At 47.7% G+C, this 17,273-nt stretch overlaps 1 protein-coding gene across 7 annotated transcripts in view; it reads left to right on the top strand.

Annotated features, from left to right (window-relative positions):
- The window catches only part of SORBS3 (sorbin and SH3 domain containing 3), a 369,145-nt gene extending 359,523 nt beyond the window's left edge, over window positions 1–9,622 (top strand). For all 7 annotated transcript variants that reach the window (XM_086943626.1, XM_086943631.1, XM_086943630.1 and 4 more), the window contains one exon: window positions 8,349–9,622. In XM_086943626.1, coding sequence (XP_086799752.1) covers window positions 8,349–8,419 — 71 coding nt within the window. In that variant the 3' untranslated portion in view covers window positions 8,420–9,622. The remainder of the gene's footprint in view (window positions 1–8,348) is intronic.
- The last annotated feature ends 7,651 nt before the right edge of the window (window positions 9,623–17,273 follow it).

Below are 17,273 nucleotides of genomic sequence, written 5' to 3'. Positions count from 1 at the left end.
CTCTGGGGCCGTGCTAATTCATAAGGCTCAGGTCGAGGGATCGCCTTCGGGCCTTACCCAAGATCTTACGATGGGTTCTACGGCCCCGCCCTCGGGCTCGGCCACGGACATTGCTGTTGAGCCGCACCCTGGCAAATCGAAACCAAAAGTGAAACCTACGGTCTCGATACAAGAAACTGCGCAGGTGCCGTCCTCGAAACCGAAAGTGTGCATCGCTCAGGTCAGCTCCAAGGCCTCGGAGCCGAAGAAGTCGAAGGGTGCCGTCGAGCCGAATGCTCAAGTCAAGGGCGTCGAGACGAAGTCTGCCGCGCCGAAGACTAAAGTCAAGGTGGTCGAGCCGAGCGCGTCGGCGCCGAAGACGGTCGACACCGGCAAAGGCCTCAGCGACCCGAAGAAAGCTCTCGGCGACCCGAAGAAAGCTCTCGGTGACCCGAAGAAACGGCTGGATGACCCAAAGGTTCTAGTGACTCCGCGTCAACAGGACAGGTCCAAGAGCAGCACACCCCGAGAGTCGACTCCAGGTGAGGCCTCAAGGGATTCCGTCGAACCGGCGCGTCCATCCGCCGAGTTCACAAAGAAGGTGACGGACTCCCTACAGCGCATCAGGGACAGGACCTTAGCGGTCGGTCCGAAGGATCCCCCGCCTCCGAAGCCGGTGGAGAAACCGCATAAGGCATCCACGCCCATCCATTTTACGTTGCCACCGAAGACGGCGCCGAAGGCTTTCGCTCCTAAGCCGGTCGCAAACTTTCCCGAGAAGGTTTCCTCGGCGCCGAAGTCGTCTACGGTGGTCCCCAGCCCACCGCCTCGACGAACTTCAGTGGATGAGCGTCAAGAACACTTCATTGATGCCGAAAAAGGCAGGCTTTCCCTCCACAAGCGGAAAATCGCCCCTGAACGCCCGATGGAGTCCTACAAAATCCCTCTCAAGAAAAAGAAGGACTCTGCTTTCACTCCCGTCTTGGTGGAACCTATCTCACCACAGACTCATATTTCGCCCACTTATTCTGATGTGGACGCTGCTGAGGGAGATGAGGAGGATGAGTACAGTTATCCTGTCTATACAGACCCTGAAGATACCAACGAACCTTGGGCAGCTGGTGCTGACCCAGGTGACCCTCAGGCAGGCCAAGACCCGCAACTATTTTCTGCAAAAACGTCTCCTACAGAAGACTCTGCAGCTTTCAATGCCCTTATTGAACGGGCAGCTAACAATCACAACGTCCAGCTCCATGCTGACCCTGTTGATGTGGACTTCCTTTTTGATACCTTCTCAGTCTCAGAAAGAACAGTTAAGACTCTGCCTATGCTGAAAGGTGTTTTGAAACATGCTGGCGAGATCTTCAAAGAACCCACCAGAGCAAGGGTGATAAACCCAAGGATTGAGAAAAAATACAAGTCAGCGCCTACTGATCCTACCTACATCAAAGGACAGTTGTCTCTGGACTCCCTTGTCGTCTCGAATGCCCGGAAGAGGGCTAATTCTCAGACTACAGGTGATGCTCCTCCCCCAGACAAAGAATCCAAGGTCTTTGAGGCTTCGGGGAAGAGGGTGGCAGCACAGGCAGCCAACATCTGGCGCATTTCAAATACACAAGCTCTTCTGGCGAGGTATGACGGGGCACACTATGACACGCTGGAGACCCTGTTGCAGCACCTGCCTGATGAGTACAAGGAGGCAGCTGAGATGCTTATTCAGGAAGGGAAGCTGATCTTTAATGCTTCAATTAAGTGCGCTCTGGACGCGGCTGATACCGCAGCCAGGGCTGTCAACACTAGTGTTATGCTGCGACGACACGCATGGCTTAGAATCTCTGGATTTAAGCCGGAAATCCAAACCACCATCCTTAATCAAACAGTGAATCCAGATCACCTGTTTGGCCCAGAGGTTGACACCACCCTAGAAATTTTTTTAAAAGACACAGAAACTGCTAAATCCATGGGTGCCTTGCAGTCCCAGCAGTTTCGGGGTGGGTCTTTTCATCACTCAAGTACTAGAGGCGTTTCCAGAGGCCAGCTCTCCCAGTCCACGCAGTATTACAAGGGCTCCACTCAGTCCACATACACCAACAAGAGTCGAGGCGGATATCGTGGTAACAGCGCCAAGGGCAGAGGTCGTGGAAACAACAACTCCAGATCCTCTGCCACCAACAAACAGTGACGCCTTGTCACTGCCCCCGACCACACACCGGTCGGGGGGAGACTCCAGCAGTTCCTGCCCGTCTGGAAGTCCATCACCACAGACAGGTGGGTCAGAAAACTTGTGCATTACGGTTATTGTCTGGGGTTAACATCCACTCCACCCAACATGCCCCCAAGACACCGTCCTATGTCGGACGGACGAGCATTTGCACTTATTGCAGCAGGAAGTCACCGTCATGCTGCAAAAAGGAGCAATAGAGCTCGTGCCCGTGCAGGAAAGAGGCACAGGGGTCTACTCCCTGTACTTCTTGATACCAAAGAAGGACGGGTCCCTCAGGCCCATCCTGGACCTCAGGCCACTCAACCACTACATCCTGTCGGAGCACTTCCAGATGCTGACCCTGCAGCAGGTGCTCCCGTTGCTCAGCCAGGGGGATTTTCTCGCAACTTTAGACCTAAAGGATGCGTACTTTCACATTCCACTGCATCCTTCACACAGGAAGTACCTCCGGTTTACCATACAAAACCAGCACTACCAGTTCAAGGTTTTGCCTTTCGGTGTCACCACGGCACCCAGAGTGTTCACAAAGTGCCTGGCGACAGTGGCGGCGCATCTCAGGAGACAGAACACCCATGTCTACCCTTACCTGGACGACTGGCTCATCCAAGCGAAGTCAGCCCAGCAGTGTGCCGCCCACATGTCCCACACCATTCCCCTCCTGCTCGATCTGGGATTCTCACTGAATTACCCAAAATCCCACCTCCAACCCGCCCACGTACGGCAGTATCTGGGTGCGACCATAAACACTCTGGCAGCCACAGCACAGCCGAATTCAGTGAGGGTCAACAGCATTCAATCGCTGATACAAAAATTCAGACCTCAACACTCGCTTCCAGCGAGAGTGTTCATGCAGTTGATAGGCATGATGGCCTCCTGCATATCCATAGTCCCGCACGCGAGACTACATGTGCGCCCGCTTCAGGAGTGCTTGGCACGTCTGTGGACGCAGGCTCACGGGCAGTTGAAAGACCTAGTGTTGGTGAGCGGTCGGGCGTACAACTCTCTGCATTGGTGGAATCCACAAAACCTTTGCAAGGGCCGACCGTTCCAGAAGCCTGTGCCACAGATCATCCTGACGACGGACGCCTCTCTCCAGGGATGGGGAGCTCATGTACTCCATTACACTGTGCAGGGACTATGGACACAACAGCAGAGGAAGATACACATCAATGTTCTGGAACTGATGGCGATCTTCATGGCACTGAAAGCCTTCAAAGTACATCTGTGCCACAAGGTCGTGTTGATCCGGACGGACAACATGATGGCCATGTACTGCATTCAAAAGCAGGGAGGAACACACTCTCCGCAGCTGTCTCATCTGGCTCAGAGCATGTGGAAGTGGGCCATTCAGAGGAACATCTTCCTCATGGCCGAACACCTCCCGGGCAAGGACAATCAGATGGTGGACCTGCTCAGCAGGTACAGCCACCAAATGCACGAGTGGGAGATACATCCATCAGTACTCCAGCCGTACTTCCAAAGGTGGGGTCATCCAGAGATAGACCTGTTTGCTACAAGGGAGAACGCAAAATGCCAAAGCTTCGCCGCCAGGTTCCCACACCCACAGTCGCAGGGCAATGCGATATGGATGAACTGGTCAGGCAAATTTGCGTACGCTTTTCCCCCAGCACCTCTGATACCGCTAGTGGCACGCAAGCTCAGGCAGCACTCGATAACTCTCATCCTGGTTGCTCCAACGTGGGCTCGCCAACCATGGTACACCACGTTTCTAGAACTGTCCGTGGTACCGCATCAAAGGCGACGCCTCACACCCAGCCTTCTGACGCAGAGCCATGGCGACATTCAGCATCCAAATCCGCAACAGCTCAACCTGGCCATCTGGCTCCTGAGGTCTTAGAGTTTGGCTACCTAAACTTGCCTCCTGACTGTATGGACATCATCCGGGAGGCGAGGAAGCCCACCACAAGAGCATGCTATGCGGCAAAGTGGAAGCGGTTTGTCATTTATTGTGCAGACCACAACATTAACCCGCTAGATGCATCTATTCAGAACATCATTTGTTATCTTTTCCATTTGTACAAATGTAATCTGGCCTATGCTTCTATTCGCATACATCTATCTGCAATGGCCGCTTATTTCCAGAACAGGCAGCACCTCTCACTTTTCAGGGTGCCTGCCATTAAGGCCTTCCTAGAAGGACTTAAACGAGTCATTCCTCCGCGGACTCCACCAGCTCCGGAGTGGAACCTCAATGTGGTCCTCACCCGGCTGATGGGTCCTCCTTTTGAACCACTGCATTCCTGCGAGATTCAATTCTTGACATGGAAAGTGGCTTTCCTTGTAGCGATTACATCGCTGCGACGGGTTAGTGAGCTCCAAGCGCTAACTATCCAAGAGCCATTTATTCAAATTCATTCTAACAGGGTGGTGCTCCGCACTAACCCTAAATTCCTTCCTAAGTTAGTGTCTCAATTCCATATAAACCAAACTATTGAATTGCCTGTTTTCTTCCAAAATCCTGAGTCATTGGCGGAGAGAATGCTCCACACCCTTGACGTCAAACGGGCCCTGATGTATTACATCGATAGGACCAAGGATTTTCGGAAAACTTAACAGCTCTTTGTTGCCTTCGCGCCACACCACAAAGGTAACCCCATTTCCAAAGCTGGTATAGCTAGGTGGATCGTTAAATGTATTCAGATCTGCTATCTGAAAGCCAAGCGTACTCTCACCATTCCACCAAGGGCCCACTCCACCAGAAAGTTGGGGGCCTCCATGGCTTTCCTTGGAAATATTCCTTTGGAAGACATATGTAGAGCAGCCACATGGTCTACTACACACACATTTACAAAGCATTATTGTGTTGATGTGCACTCCAAACAGCAGGCAGCTGTAGGGCAGCCTGTTCTAAAAACACTTTTCCAAACTGCTGCAGCTGGCACGGGCGGCCGCCGTTAATGGAGTGACTGCTATGTATTCTATGCACAGATATGAATTCAGCAGCCCACATGCCTCGAACCGAATATGCTTCTTACCAGTATGCATCTGTTCTTGGCATGTAGGGCTGCTGACATTAATATCGCCCGCCCTCCTCCCCGGCGCCTGTAGCAGCTGCAGGATTCACATATACTTCTAGCATGGTCATCATTCACTTAGTTCACTCCATCTTGGCCACAATGGCTAAAAACAATCTGAGGATGGAGCTGATGCCCATGCGCACTGTAGTCCAGGGGAGGAGCCACCTATCTCGTGATACTTCGAAGACTCTTCCAGGACAACAATGTGCAATCATCCGGACCCAACACTAGGCGGCGATCTATGCACAGATATGAATGTCAGCAGCCCTACATGCCAAGAACAGATGCATACTGGTAAGTAGCATATGCGGTACACAGCGTAACCGTAGAACAGCGTCTATGTTCCGACATTGCGTGACCTGAAATAGCTCGTGTATCTCATTAACACGTTCTTTAAACACACACACTGCAAGAGCCTGCCCATTAGCTACTTGCTGCATATAGCGTCATCATGTGGTCACCCCGCTCCCCCCAATCCTCACCATACAGGGGTTCGACCGATGCATGTACTCATCCCAGGAACAGCGCGACTGCCAGGTGCTGCTTATTTGAAGGGGCTGTCCTTTTGATTCAGTAATCGCTGCTGTCACGTGACTAGGGGAAATCACGTGACAATGTTCCTAAATGTAGGCGCCATCTTTAAATGTCAAACATGCTGCGGGGGGATATTCAAATGTATAGTGACAAATACTGAAGGGTGCATCACAACGTGCGTGTGTAGTGTGGAAAACTAGATTTATGCGAATGGGATATTTTAAACAACCAGTAGGAGAAAAGGGCTGTGTCTATATTCCTTACATACAACGCCATAATTATAGTGTTTATGACGATTGGAAATGTAAGTCTCGTAGTAGAGAGTGAACTCTCTCCATTATGCAGAATGGTGATTTCACTTAGGATATTAGGAAAGAAGGACTGCATTCCAGAAGCATAACATGCACTATGACAAAAGTCTGACAAGTTGAAATCTTTATTTAAAAGGAAGGAACTTTTAATTTTTAATTTAAAATGTTTTAAATTTAAAACCCGGACTATATCGCCATGGCTGTCACTGCTGATGAATGTACATAGCCATAGGAACAACTCAGCTGGCTGGCCCCATATAAAAATGTAACAACGTAACGACCTGAAGCACAAGGTCCCTACGCGTACATGGGACGGTAGCCACAACAGCGCTGTACCCAGATACAATGTGTGGGTTATATATTCACAGTTGCCTAAGGCCAATCGCTGTAAAAAAAAGTCAGATATCTGGTAGCCATCACAGACATGGAAAATTTGGAGGACACAAAAGAGCGCAGCACCTAAACATATATCATGGTCCAAGGGAAACAGAAGACATATATATCCCCTATCTTACTCTATTCCATTCTACAATCTCATTGAGTCCCTGTGTGTCACTCTTCTCTCTAAAAATCCACCTGGCTTCCTTAGATAAAAGCACACCCTCTATGTTGTTCGGGTTACCCTTGACCTTCTCAAGTACAGTCCACGTAAAGCTGTGTTTCTCTTGGAAGCAGTGCTGCACCAATTTAGTTGTCAGTTTACCAGCCCTAATGGTACTGAGATGTTCTTGTATTCGAACCTTAATTTTGCGTGATGTTAGACCAATGTATTGGAGGCCACAGCTGCACAGTAGTCGATATACCACATTTGTGGTGTTGCAATTGCTGAAGTGGTTGAGAAAACATTCCTTGCCTGATGCCAGGAACACACTGTTGCATTTCTTAGTGAGAGGGCACACAGAGCATGATCCACAAGGATAATGCCCATTAGGGATAGTTGTTGTTTCTTTTATGGAGCCCCTCTGCTCACGGGTATGGACCAGCCTGTCCTTCAGATTACCCGATCGTTTGAAGGCGAATCTTGGAGGTGGCATCAAGAAATCTTATCATAACTACCTGCTCAGGTTGCTGACTCTCAAGACTGCCTTCTTTGTTGCCATCACCTCTGCTCGCAGACTGAGCGAGCTGCAGGCTTTATCTTACAAGACCCCTTTCCTATCTGTTTATCAGGATAAAGTGGTGCTTCAGACGAAAGCTTTGTTCCTTCCTAAAGTTGTCAAGCCTTTTCATGTGGGAAACAATCTATCACTCTGCCCTCCTTTTACCCACCCCAGCATCCCTCCCAGGAGGAGGAGAGACTCCACCGTCTGAAAACGTGCATTGCCTTTTTAACTTGATCACACAAAAGACTTCCGGTGGATGATCAACTCTTCGTTGGCTATGTGGGTGCCCAGAAAGGTCTGACTGCTCAAAAACTGACCTTCTCCCGATGGGTTGTCCTCTGCATTAAAATATGCTATGCTTTGGCAAAGAAGAAACCTCCTTTGGGGTTGCGTGCTCACTCCACCAGAGCAACAGCGGCAACCACAGCATTAGCAGGTGGAGTCCCAGACCTTAACACATGTCAGGCAGCAACGTGGGCATCCCTGCACACATTTACCAGACACTACTGTCTGGACAGCCTAGTCCGGAAGGAGGAGTACTTTGCCCATTTGGTCCTCCAGGACTTCTGGGTATGATCTTGGTTCACAGACCCTTCTCCGGGGAAGGTATTGCTGGGGTTTCTATTCTAAGGTAAGGATTCTACAATTAGTTGTCTCTATCAGAAGAACAAGTTCCTTACCTTTGGTAACGGTGTATCTGGTAGAGATATATATTAGTTGTAGATTCCTTACCGCCCGCTCTGCGAACTGATTTCTAGGGCTAGGGACTCCCCTACAGAACCCTAGTTTTTTATGCACTTGGGGTGCAAAGTTGTGTTAAGAACTGACGTCAGCACGCATGGATGGCATCTCTGTAGGTTCTGTGACGTCATCCCGCCACCAACTACGAACGCAGAACTGACCGACACCACCTAACGACCCTCAGGGGTACTGCTGAAGAAATATCTATGGATCCAGACTGGCGCCGGAGGTAAATTCTACAGTAAGGAATCTACAACGAATATATGTCTCTACCAGATACATAGTTACCGAAGGTAAGTAACTTGTTCTTTAGGATGGTACTTAGGACTCTGACTGTGGATGATAATGTAAGATTGATGACCATATTTTTCTTTTTACTTTGTGTCGCACTGATTTGCTTCTTGTGCTTGCTCCACAGGAGTGTGTCGTAGAACCCAGAAATTTGGTACGTTCCCAGGAAACTACGTGTCTTTGGTGGCTCCAGAATGACCCGACTTTTCTTGGTTGGGGATACGGAAGCAGAGATGGAGCAGTTCCATCACACCAAGCCCTAATCCTGAGATGCACATACTGGCACTTTGTGACTGGAAACCCATTGGCTGAAATGAACCTGATCACATGACCACCATTAACCTATGCAGCAGCAGTGTTTAATGATCATTGTGGCCCTCCAGCTGCATTGTTTCACAGGTCACGTCGATGGTTCCTCTACTCAGAGTGGTAGTTACTGATACGGCCAAGGCCAGAGCAGGAAGACTAGACCGTCCATCTCCAGCAAAATGTGGCACATTGTCTGAAGACCCAGGGAGGCGGGAACCTAAAATGCAAAAGCAGTACAACTTTAGGAATCGTGCACAAAGTAGTGGTAGACATTTCATAATCTTGTGAAAGAGCTTGTATTTATGTATCCACACTCGCAACGTCTTATTATATGATACAAATGCATTAAAACACATCTGACCCCCCTTTCTAGAACATAAGCCTAGTGGGTGTGTATAATGTAAAAATGCTTATGTATATGTTCCTGCTCTGGGGGTGGGGGAAGGAGGAACGCAATGAGGTTGTGGTAGCAGCCTGCAGATGAAGACCAGGGGCTGGTAGGGAAGAATTGCATATACTGCTGACTCCATGGAGATGTGGCCCAACCCACAAAATGGACATTTTCTGAAACCCTCCTCTAAATTCACACTCTCTATAATGCCAAAAGGCTTGGACAAAACGGTCCCCTTATGGAGATGCCCTGACAACCAGCGCCCTACCCTGCTCAGGGTCTAGACTAAACAGTGTCCGCTCTGCTGCTGAGATTCTAGTATAAAATACCCCTTTTTGTTGAGATGCCCATTGCAAAAACCTACTATTAAGCTGCCCAGCTTGAAAATGCCTAATGAAATGACCATCCTTTTTACATCCTGCTTAGACATGTTTCAGAACCCCCCCACCCCACCCCTCGACCTGTTCTGCGGTTGACTTGCACAGTGACCGGTCAATAACCCTCCTCCCCCTGAAGAGAGTCTCATTCCCAAACCCTCCCTCTGCCAAGACGCCTCCTGACCCTTGGTGAAGTCCTTGTAGAAACATTTCCCTCTGCCTCCAGGCCTCTCTCTGATGATTGCCCAGGCTTTTTAAAATTATACGTTTGGATGTACCTTTTACAGAGCTGCAAAATACATAAATAAAATATATTTAAAATGACAGCATACCTTACGGAGATCTTCTTTATTTCTTCCTTACCTAATTCCAGTACCCACTTACCTGGAAATGATTCAAATGTATAGATTTCTCTGCTATAGAACTGATTAATTTACCTCATGAAGAGTCCTGAAGGCCCGCAGCAGTGTCCACAAGCCTCCTCTCGGACAGATAGTCTCTCTGTTCTCAGTTAGAAGGGAGGCCATCATTTGGGCCATATGGAATGGTTCCAGGACGGATATTGGACTGGTGTTGGTTTCACCAGTAGAAGCCTTGTCAGTCACCCGTGGGAGGAGTGGATCAAGAGGACCAGGTGAAGGGCGATGTGATGCTGCGCCTCAAGATGGTTGTCCAGTGCCTTGTACTGAGTCAAGGTGAAGGATGCAGGCAGCATGAACTTACAGGGATGGATGCCCTGCAAATCCAATTGAGTAATCCGGAAAAGAGATCCAGGCTGAGGTGTGTATGGGATCTACTTCGACTTGGTGGAAGATGTTGTTGTTGTTGTCCCAGAAAGAAGATTTATGAATAGGGTGAACACACTTGGGGATTGGAGCCAGGAGGAAACTGTTGGGAACCGGCAATGTTATGTTCTGTGCTTTGAGTAAAGCACACACTCCTTGTATTTGCTACTAGGAGTACTATAGGTAAAGACCTCAAGCAGCAGAACGATTATAGCTGAAACCAAAATGTCTGCTGGGCCACTTGGGGCTGTAGGGGATCGTCTCAGCCTCTTAAAAGTTCAGCGTTTGTTTCTCCAGAGCTGCGGTGCAAGGGCTTCATGAATGAATGAATGGGGACATTTGTATGGTGTGCGGCTACTCCAAGGAGTGTCCCGGTGCTAGTGGGCAAATCTTTATGAATACTGCAAAGAGACATTAGAACCAGGCCCACATGAATTATATGACGAGGAAGGACCAAATTATGTAGCAAGAAAAGGCACATTATGCAGCACATTTAGTGATAGTATTATTTCATAATTTTGTACTTTTTACTCCTGGTAACACTGTTGGTAGAAACATTTCACCCCCTTAGTACTAGTTTATTAACTAAATACAGTAATAAGCAACTGAAAGATGACCAATTATATTTCTGAGGAGCCACCCATACTGTGGGAACACTTTGTCACATTTGTTGTAACTTTTGATCCGTTTGGGTTGGAAACATTTTTTTTTTTGTTTTTTAAATATGCAGAGTATGCGGCAGGTAATGGATTAAGTGGCAAATGCAGCAAATCCTTAACTATGCTGAAAACACCACTGTGGCAGACCCGCATAATTCCAGCAGTCCTGATTTTTTTATACACCGAAGACTAACTTAAGTAATATCTAATATGCGTGGTTATGCGATATGACAAGGAGGTGCCCATTCCACACCTGCACCCTCTAACAGAAACCAAGTCCACAACATAGCAGAACAATTTTCTTTTTGGGTGCACACAGGTCATGTTTATTATGTTTATTCGCAAATCAAAACACACCGGCAAGTAACATCGCAAAGCAAAATTCGCTAATATTTGAGCAAACTGGAAACCTTTTTGACTGATGTTTGAGTTCACGTTATTAAAATTATCAATTCAAGATCAGCCTAATAGTTCGAACAGTAATATTGCTTATTCATCATTCAGTACTATGTACAGATTGCTGGTTGTGTGTTTGCGTTACACTTCGCTCATGTTGAGGTTTCATTCTAACGAGACCACATGGATGAACCAACCTTTGAGGGTGGGAGGTCGGGGAGGTAGATCCCTCACCTCAAGAGAGAGATTTAAGAGAGAATGTGGCCTAAAGGAAGGCTAGGGCGGTCGATCTCAAATCTTGGGAGCCGGGTTCGAGTCTTGGCAATGACGCTCAACATCCTGTGATTCTGGGCAAATCACTTAATCTCCCTGTGCCTTAAAAAAATTAATGTGCCCATGTATAACGTAACTGGTGCTCATGTAAAGCACTCTGATACCTTTGGGTCAAGTTTGTGCTGTCTAAAACTACGAAAATAAGAAACTAGAAGTGTTGGATGTGGAAAGAAATAGTCTCACAGTGGTAGCAAGACTACTAGGTGGCCATGATATCTGTCAACCTAGCAATCACCAGAGCTGGTGGTGGAGCACAAATTACGCGCTACCTGTCGCCCTGCTTGTCTGGCTGTGTCCCCAACTTGACATTTATGATCTGAGCTGACAGCTGGCCTCTGTGAATATTAGGGGTGGACGGAATTTATGTAATTGTGTTACGCAAATCTCCACAAAACTGTAAAAATCTCCACGAACACGCAGAAATTCTGCGAACACGTGGAATTGCTTGTTCGTGATGCATTTTTACTGTTCGCAATTGCTGTTTGTGTGCTCGGGGAGAAATATCTTGTGAACACGCATTTCAGAATGCGAACAAGCAAAACATTTCGCGAAGTCGCAGAATTTTGGGCAATTTCGCGTTCTGTGCGGAATGCAAAATTACCCAAACTCCGCGAGCGGAACGGAATTTAGCCGCCCAGGCCTATTGAATATACCATATATTAATAGTATACCATGTGCCCAGTCAAGGACGTTCCTCTACCAACTAAGGAGGCTCTCGTCTATATCCTGCAAATGAATAGAACCACAACTCCCAAAATGCATGGATTTCTCTCCAATAAAGTGTCCCGGTGACGTGGAGTCCTTTGGTACCCTTAGGGCAAGGTGTGACCTGGGACTTGCTGTGCTCGCCCACCGTGCCTAAGGCGAGGGCCTGCCCCTCAGATGCCATCTCGTTCTGAGGCTCCTCCGGGGTGTTTGTGCACCCCGCGTTTATTGTGAAGCTGGGCCGAGCTCTTATCTGAGGCAGACAGGCACGGAGTCTTCTGGGTGTGCTGGGCACGCCCGGGGGTGCCCAGACTGGCTACTTCAGCGTGTGCGCTTGGCTTGGACACTCATGACCTGAAGCTCAAGTCCCTTGCTTTTTGTTTACTGGGAGTTGTGGTGGTTCATTACACAGGGCTTGAAGTGTGTGATTATGGATGAATCCGGGAGGCAGATCAATCGTAGTGTGACCACGCGCCTTGGATTTGCCGGAACAGTGCCGGTTTTTCACCATCTGTCCCAGTAAATTGACCAGATGTTCCCGTTTTCAGGTGGGATGAGGATGACTAAACAGAGGAAGGCACGTTTTGATATGTTCCAGTGCAGAATTACTTAGAAGCCCCCAGAAGAGAGAAGTGTAGATCACATATGTGACTCTGTGTTTAAGAGTTGCATTTAGTTCCTCGTTGTTTGAGTTTCCTACATTGGTGATTGCTGTCATTTAATTCATTCCGAGCCCATCGGTACATGGAGAGTCTGTGTGTGTGGAATGTCCCACTGGTTGGTTTTCAGTAGTTGGTCCCCCTTATCATTGGGGGTACACGAGCCCACGCTGGAATATCCTGGCCGTCAGTTTCAGATCGGACCCCTGCTCTGTGAACTTTTGAAAACTTAACTAGTCAGACTTGTCTTGAATTGAATAACAAAACAGGGCTGTGATCGACGAATTTCGGACCCAGTTGTTGATCCCGCCCCCCCTAGGCTCTAGATTTCCCTTACTTCCCTTATGGGCATCTCTCCTCTGTAGTAAGCGTTCTGAATTAAAATAAAGGGAACAAAAAGAGAGTTATACAACTCCCTAATAGATAGATCGTTTATAAAAACACATTCCAGGACCGAAAATATGGTGCCCCTTGTTCTACCTAATCCTCTAGTAACCATATTTTATGTGCTTTTTACGTTCTGATATGTAAGAAACAGTGTTACATGAACTCCACAGCTCTAAAACAGACCATACTAATAAGACAGAAAAAGGTGAGAAGAGGGGGGACAAAGCATCCTAGAGAACATCCTCTGTACAAGCACCTATTAAAACACAAGAAGTATGCTAGTTGCAAAAAAAATATTGGAACCAGATGTCGATGTATTGAGTTCTGTGCCATAGAGAAACCAAGTGCTCCTCCTTACCATGTATCCTGTGAGAATGTAGTGCTGATTCCTTAGTTAAAAGGACGCTGAGGTGTCATGCTTCATCATAGGGCGTGCTCCTCCCCTGTATCAGTAATTATGACACCAACAGGCTGACTTTATGAAAAAGGGAGCACTTTTGTGGAATCCGATACACTCTCTCAATTTCTTTGGTTTGTTTTATTTATTCATTTCGCATTCCAAAGAAAAAAATGACAGATGTAGGATTTCTTGAAGAATTTACCTTTTCCTCTACCCAGGTTTGCACAAGGGAGGAACATGAACTTCTCTGCACCACTGTACAGTTTTATGTACAGTTTTAGATTTTCAATTTTCAATTTTTTTTTAATCACATATTTGTTTTTTATTGGGAATTGTGGGTAGGGATTTCTGCCCTGATGAACGCTCAGACTGTGGGCTAAACTAGCAAAGATGGAAATCGCAGCAAAGCTATTAAAGCAGATAATCCACCTACATATTAACACTTGGGTTCAAGTAAAACTAGGAACTGGTGAATATCTGTCAAGGAGAATACCAACAGCAAGTGGACTGAAGCAGGGGTGCGTGTTGGCCCCCATGCTTTTTAACCTGTTTATGGCAGACCTTTCTTCAAAATTAAACAACACTACCCAGGCTAGGTAGGCTGTCACTCTCTAACTTACTGTATGCTGACGACGTCGTCCTAATCAGCTGAACTCCAATTGGGCTTCAGTACTTGCTAAATACAACTGTCAATCGTGCAGCATCTAACGGTTTAACCATCAACCTAGATAAGTCCAAGATCATGCGCTTGAACCCGAAAAAGAACACAACCAGGTTTCACTGGAGCTTGGCAGGTGCACCCATGGAAGTCATGGCAGAATATAAGTACCTAGGGGTGATACTTGATAATAAAGGTACTTTCAAGCCACAAAAAAAGCCATAAAACGGAGAGGAAACTCCATAGCAGTAGCTCTAAAATCTCTGAAGCATAAAAATGCTGGGCCAAGCTTTTACCCCTTACTACAGGTTCTACAAGCAAAGTTAATCCCAGCTTTTACATACAAGAGCGAGTGCCTTAGGGGAAAAGATGAAGACACTTTGGAACAAACTGTGCTAAGATCAGCAAGAATAATCTTTAGCCTACCAAATTATGTCTCTCCCACACAAATCAGGCTGGAGCTTGGTCTACAGTCACAAAAAATAGCTAGAAACGCTGCTTATGTGAAATGCTGGTTTAGGATCAGAAGCTCTGATAAGTCCTCTGAATTTCCATCTATGGAAAGAGATCAACTCAAGCAGAGCCTGCACACCAAGAGATTACCTGACCGCATCCATAACCCGTCCTGAAGGAGCTCTGGGCAACTTTGGGAAGGCAGAACAGCTTTAAGTCTTTGGTAAATAAGACAGTAAAAAAGCTCTCAGTACTCGAAGACAAAGAAGCACTCGGGAGAAGGTCCCACGGTTGGTGCATGCTGCAGAGCTATACAACACCTGGCCCGCAAAACTACCTGCGTGCTGGCTTCAGCAGGAGGCTAAAAGAGAAATATCTCCGGTTTCGACTGGGAATTCTTCCTGTCCTCCCGCACCTTCCACCATGGAAGCGATCTGCAGAAATAACTCAGTGCCGCCTATGCTGGGAAGCAGAAGAGAGCATCATGCATTTACTATGCATATGCCACGGTCTGGACCTAGAACAAAGCTTGTTTTTGAAAACAATCTTTAACACCAAGAAGATAAGAATCTGCAGGCAAGCAGTGAAAGCTTGCTTTGGTGGAAGAGACATACAGCTGGCATGCCGGTTTGTACAATTCATGCGGGCAGTAGCTGAGAAAATGAAAAGATCCGGCGCACCATAAAATATCTCTAATTAAGGGCTTACCATCCTTGACCTGCGATTGGCCCTTTTTTTTACGCAAAAATCTTTTTGTTATCACTGTGAAAACTACTGGACAGTGGAAAGGCCACGGAACTGTAGTACCTCCTATTATAAAAAAATTGATACAAACCTGATAGAGCAACCTTTGACCCTGCTTGCAGGCAGGTCGCCCCCATGCCGCTGCTCGTCACCTGATTGCCCTTGCTGCCTCCATGTTTCCTGAGTTTATTTTTCTCTCCTTCCTCCTGCCCGTGTGCCAGTTCCCGTTTGGATCCACTAAACCCAGGTTTCTATGCCGGGAGGTCGTTATTATTGACCAGGAACTTCAAAGGTCCGTGTGACTGCTGTTTGGATTTAGACGCAGGCCAAGTGGACTGTGTCTTCCCCTTCCAAGACAACGCCCATCATTATCAGCTCTCTGATTTATTCTCATCAAGTAGAGCATTTGTGTCTCCCATAACTTGTGGACATGTGAAGTTCCTTCACGTTACTGTGTCGCTTAGATGATCAGTTCTCTGGATTAATTTCTGCAAGAGAGCGCAGGCATTTCCCAGATTGTCTGGAATTGCGATTTCTTAGATCACGTCCGTTTTTCAACTATAACTGGCTCTTAGTTTGAAACTAAACAGTAGAGCGCATGCCCTGACGAAGTTACAACAAGTAACGAAACGCGTTGGCTGTGTATGTGTTTTGGGTAAAATTACCTAAATAAAAAAAAAAAACTTTTGGGCTAAAAGAATCTGTGTAATTCCTTACTGGGTGCGCCTCCCACCTTTTGTTCACAATTTGCTGACCGGATTTGTGCCTGGGGACAACTGGCACGGGAAGTGTGCTGCACCAATATTACTTTAATTTGAACTAATGTTTTGGTCATGCTGAACCCTGGTATGTTATGTTATGTTATTAAAATTTCTATAGCGCACAGCTGCCCCAGCAAAGGGGCGTCCCGGCGCTTTTAGACTAACAGAGGAACTCCGGCTGCAATGTCGGAGGCAGAGTAGCACAGCAGACTAGTGCATATTACAGAATCGGGGTCTGATAGGGAACAGATGGGTTTTTATCGCCTTCCTAAAGAGAAGAAGATGATCCAGGGCACGAATGTGAGCTGGTAGAGAGTTCCAGAGTTTTGCCGCTAGAACCCGGAAGGAACGGCCTCCGCCTCTTGATCGTTTAAAGCATGGAACTTCCACCAGATTTTGCCCTGAAGACCTCAATTCGCGAGAAGGCGCATAAGATGTCAGCAGATGCTCAAGGATTTTTTACCTCGTTCACTGGAACGGGGGCCTGACCCAGAGTCGCGGGCCACCACTGATCTCCCCATAGGTTAGTGTGTTTACCTATGATCATGACCTCTGTTTTATTGGCATTGAGCTGGAGGCAGTTAGCTGTCATCCAACTAGCCACTGCCGCCATGCCCTCCCTGAACCTGGAGGCCTCCAGGTCAGAGCCCCCTGAGAGCGTAACCGCCAGCTGCGTATCATCAGCATAAGAGACCATAGTCATGCCCCAATGCTTGGCGACCTCAGCCAGCATCTGCACATACAGATTGAACAGCGTGGGGCTAAGCGCAGACCCCTGAGGCACACCCTGTTCAATAGGATAAGCCTGTGATTTGTATGGAGGAGTGGCGACTCTGAATGATCTTCCAGAAAGGAAAGACCTGAACCACTCAAGGGCGTGATCAGTGACCCCTGATTCCTCCAGACGCCGGAGCAGCACTGCGTGTAAGACTGTGTCAAACGCGGCACTGAGATCGAGTAACACCAGTGCTGCAGTCTGACCAGAGTCCAACACCCAGCGAAGATGTTCCGTCATAGCAAGGAGAGCAGTCTCGG

Source organism: Lissotriton vulgaris, chromosome 11, assembly GCF_964263255.1.
Source record: "Lissotriton vulgaris chromosome 11, aLisVul1.2, whole genome shotgun sequence".
In the NCBI taxonomy this organism is placed as follows: domain Eukaryota; kingdom Metazoa; phylum Chordata; class Amphibia; order Caudata; family Salamandridae; genus Lissotriton; species Lissotriton vulgaris.
The sequence above is the reverse complement of the archived record's forward strand: the minus strand, read 5'-3'. Positions and strand labels throughout refer to the sequence as shown.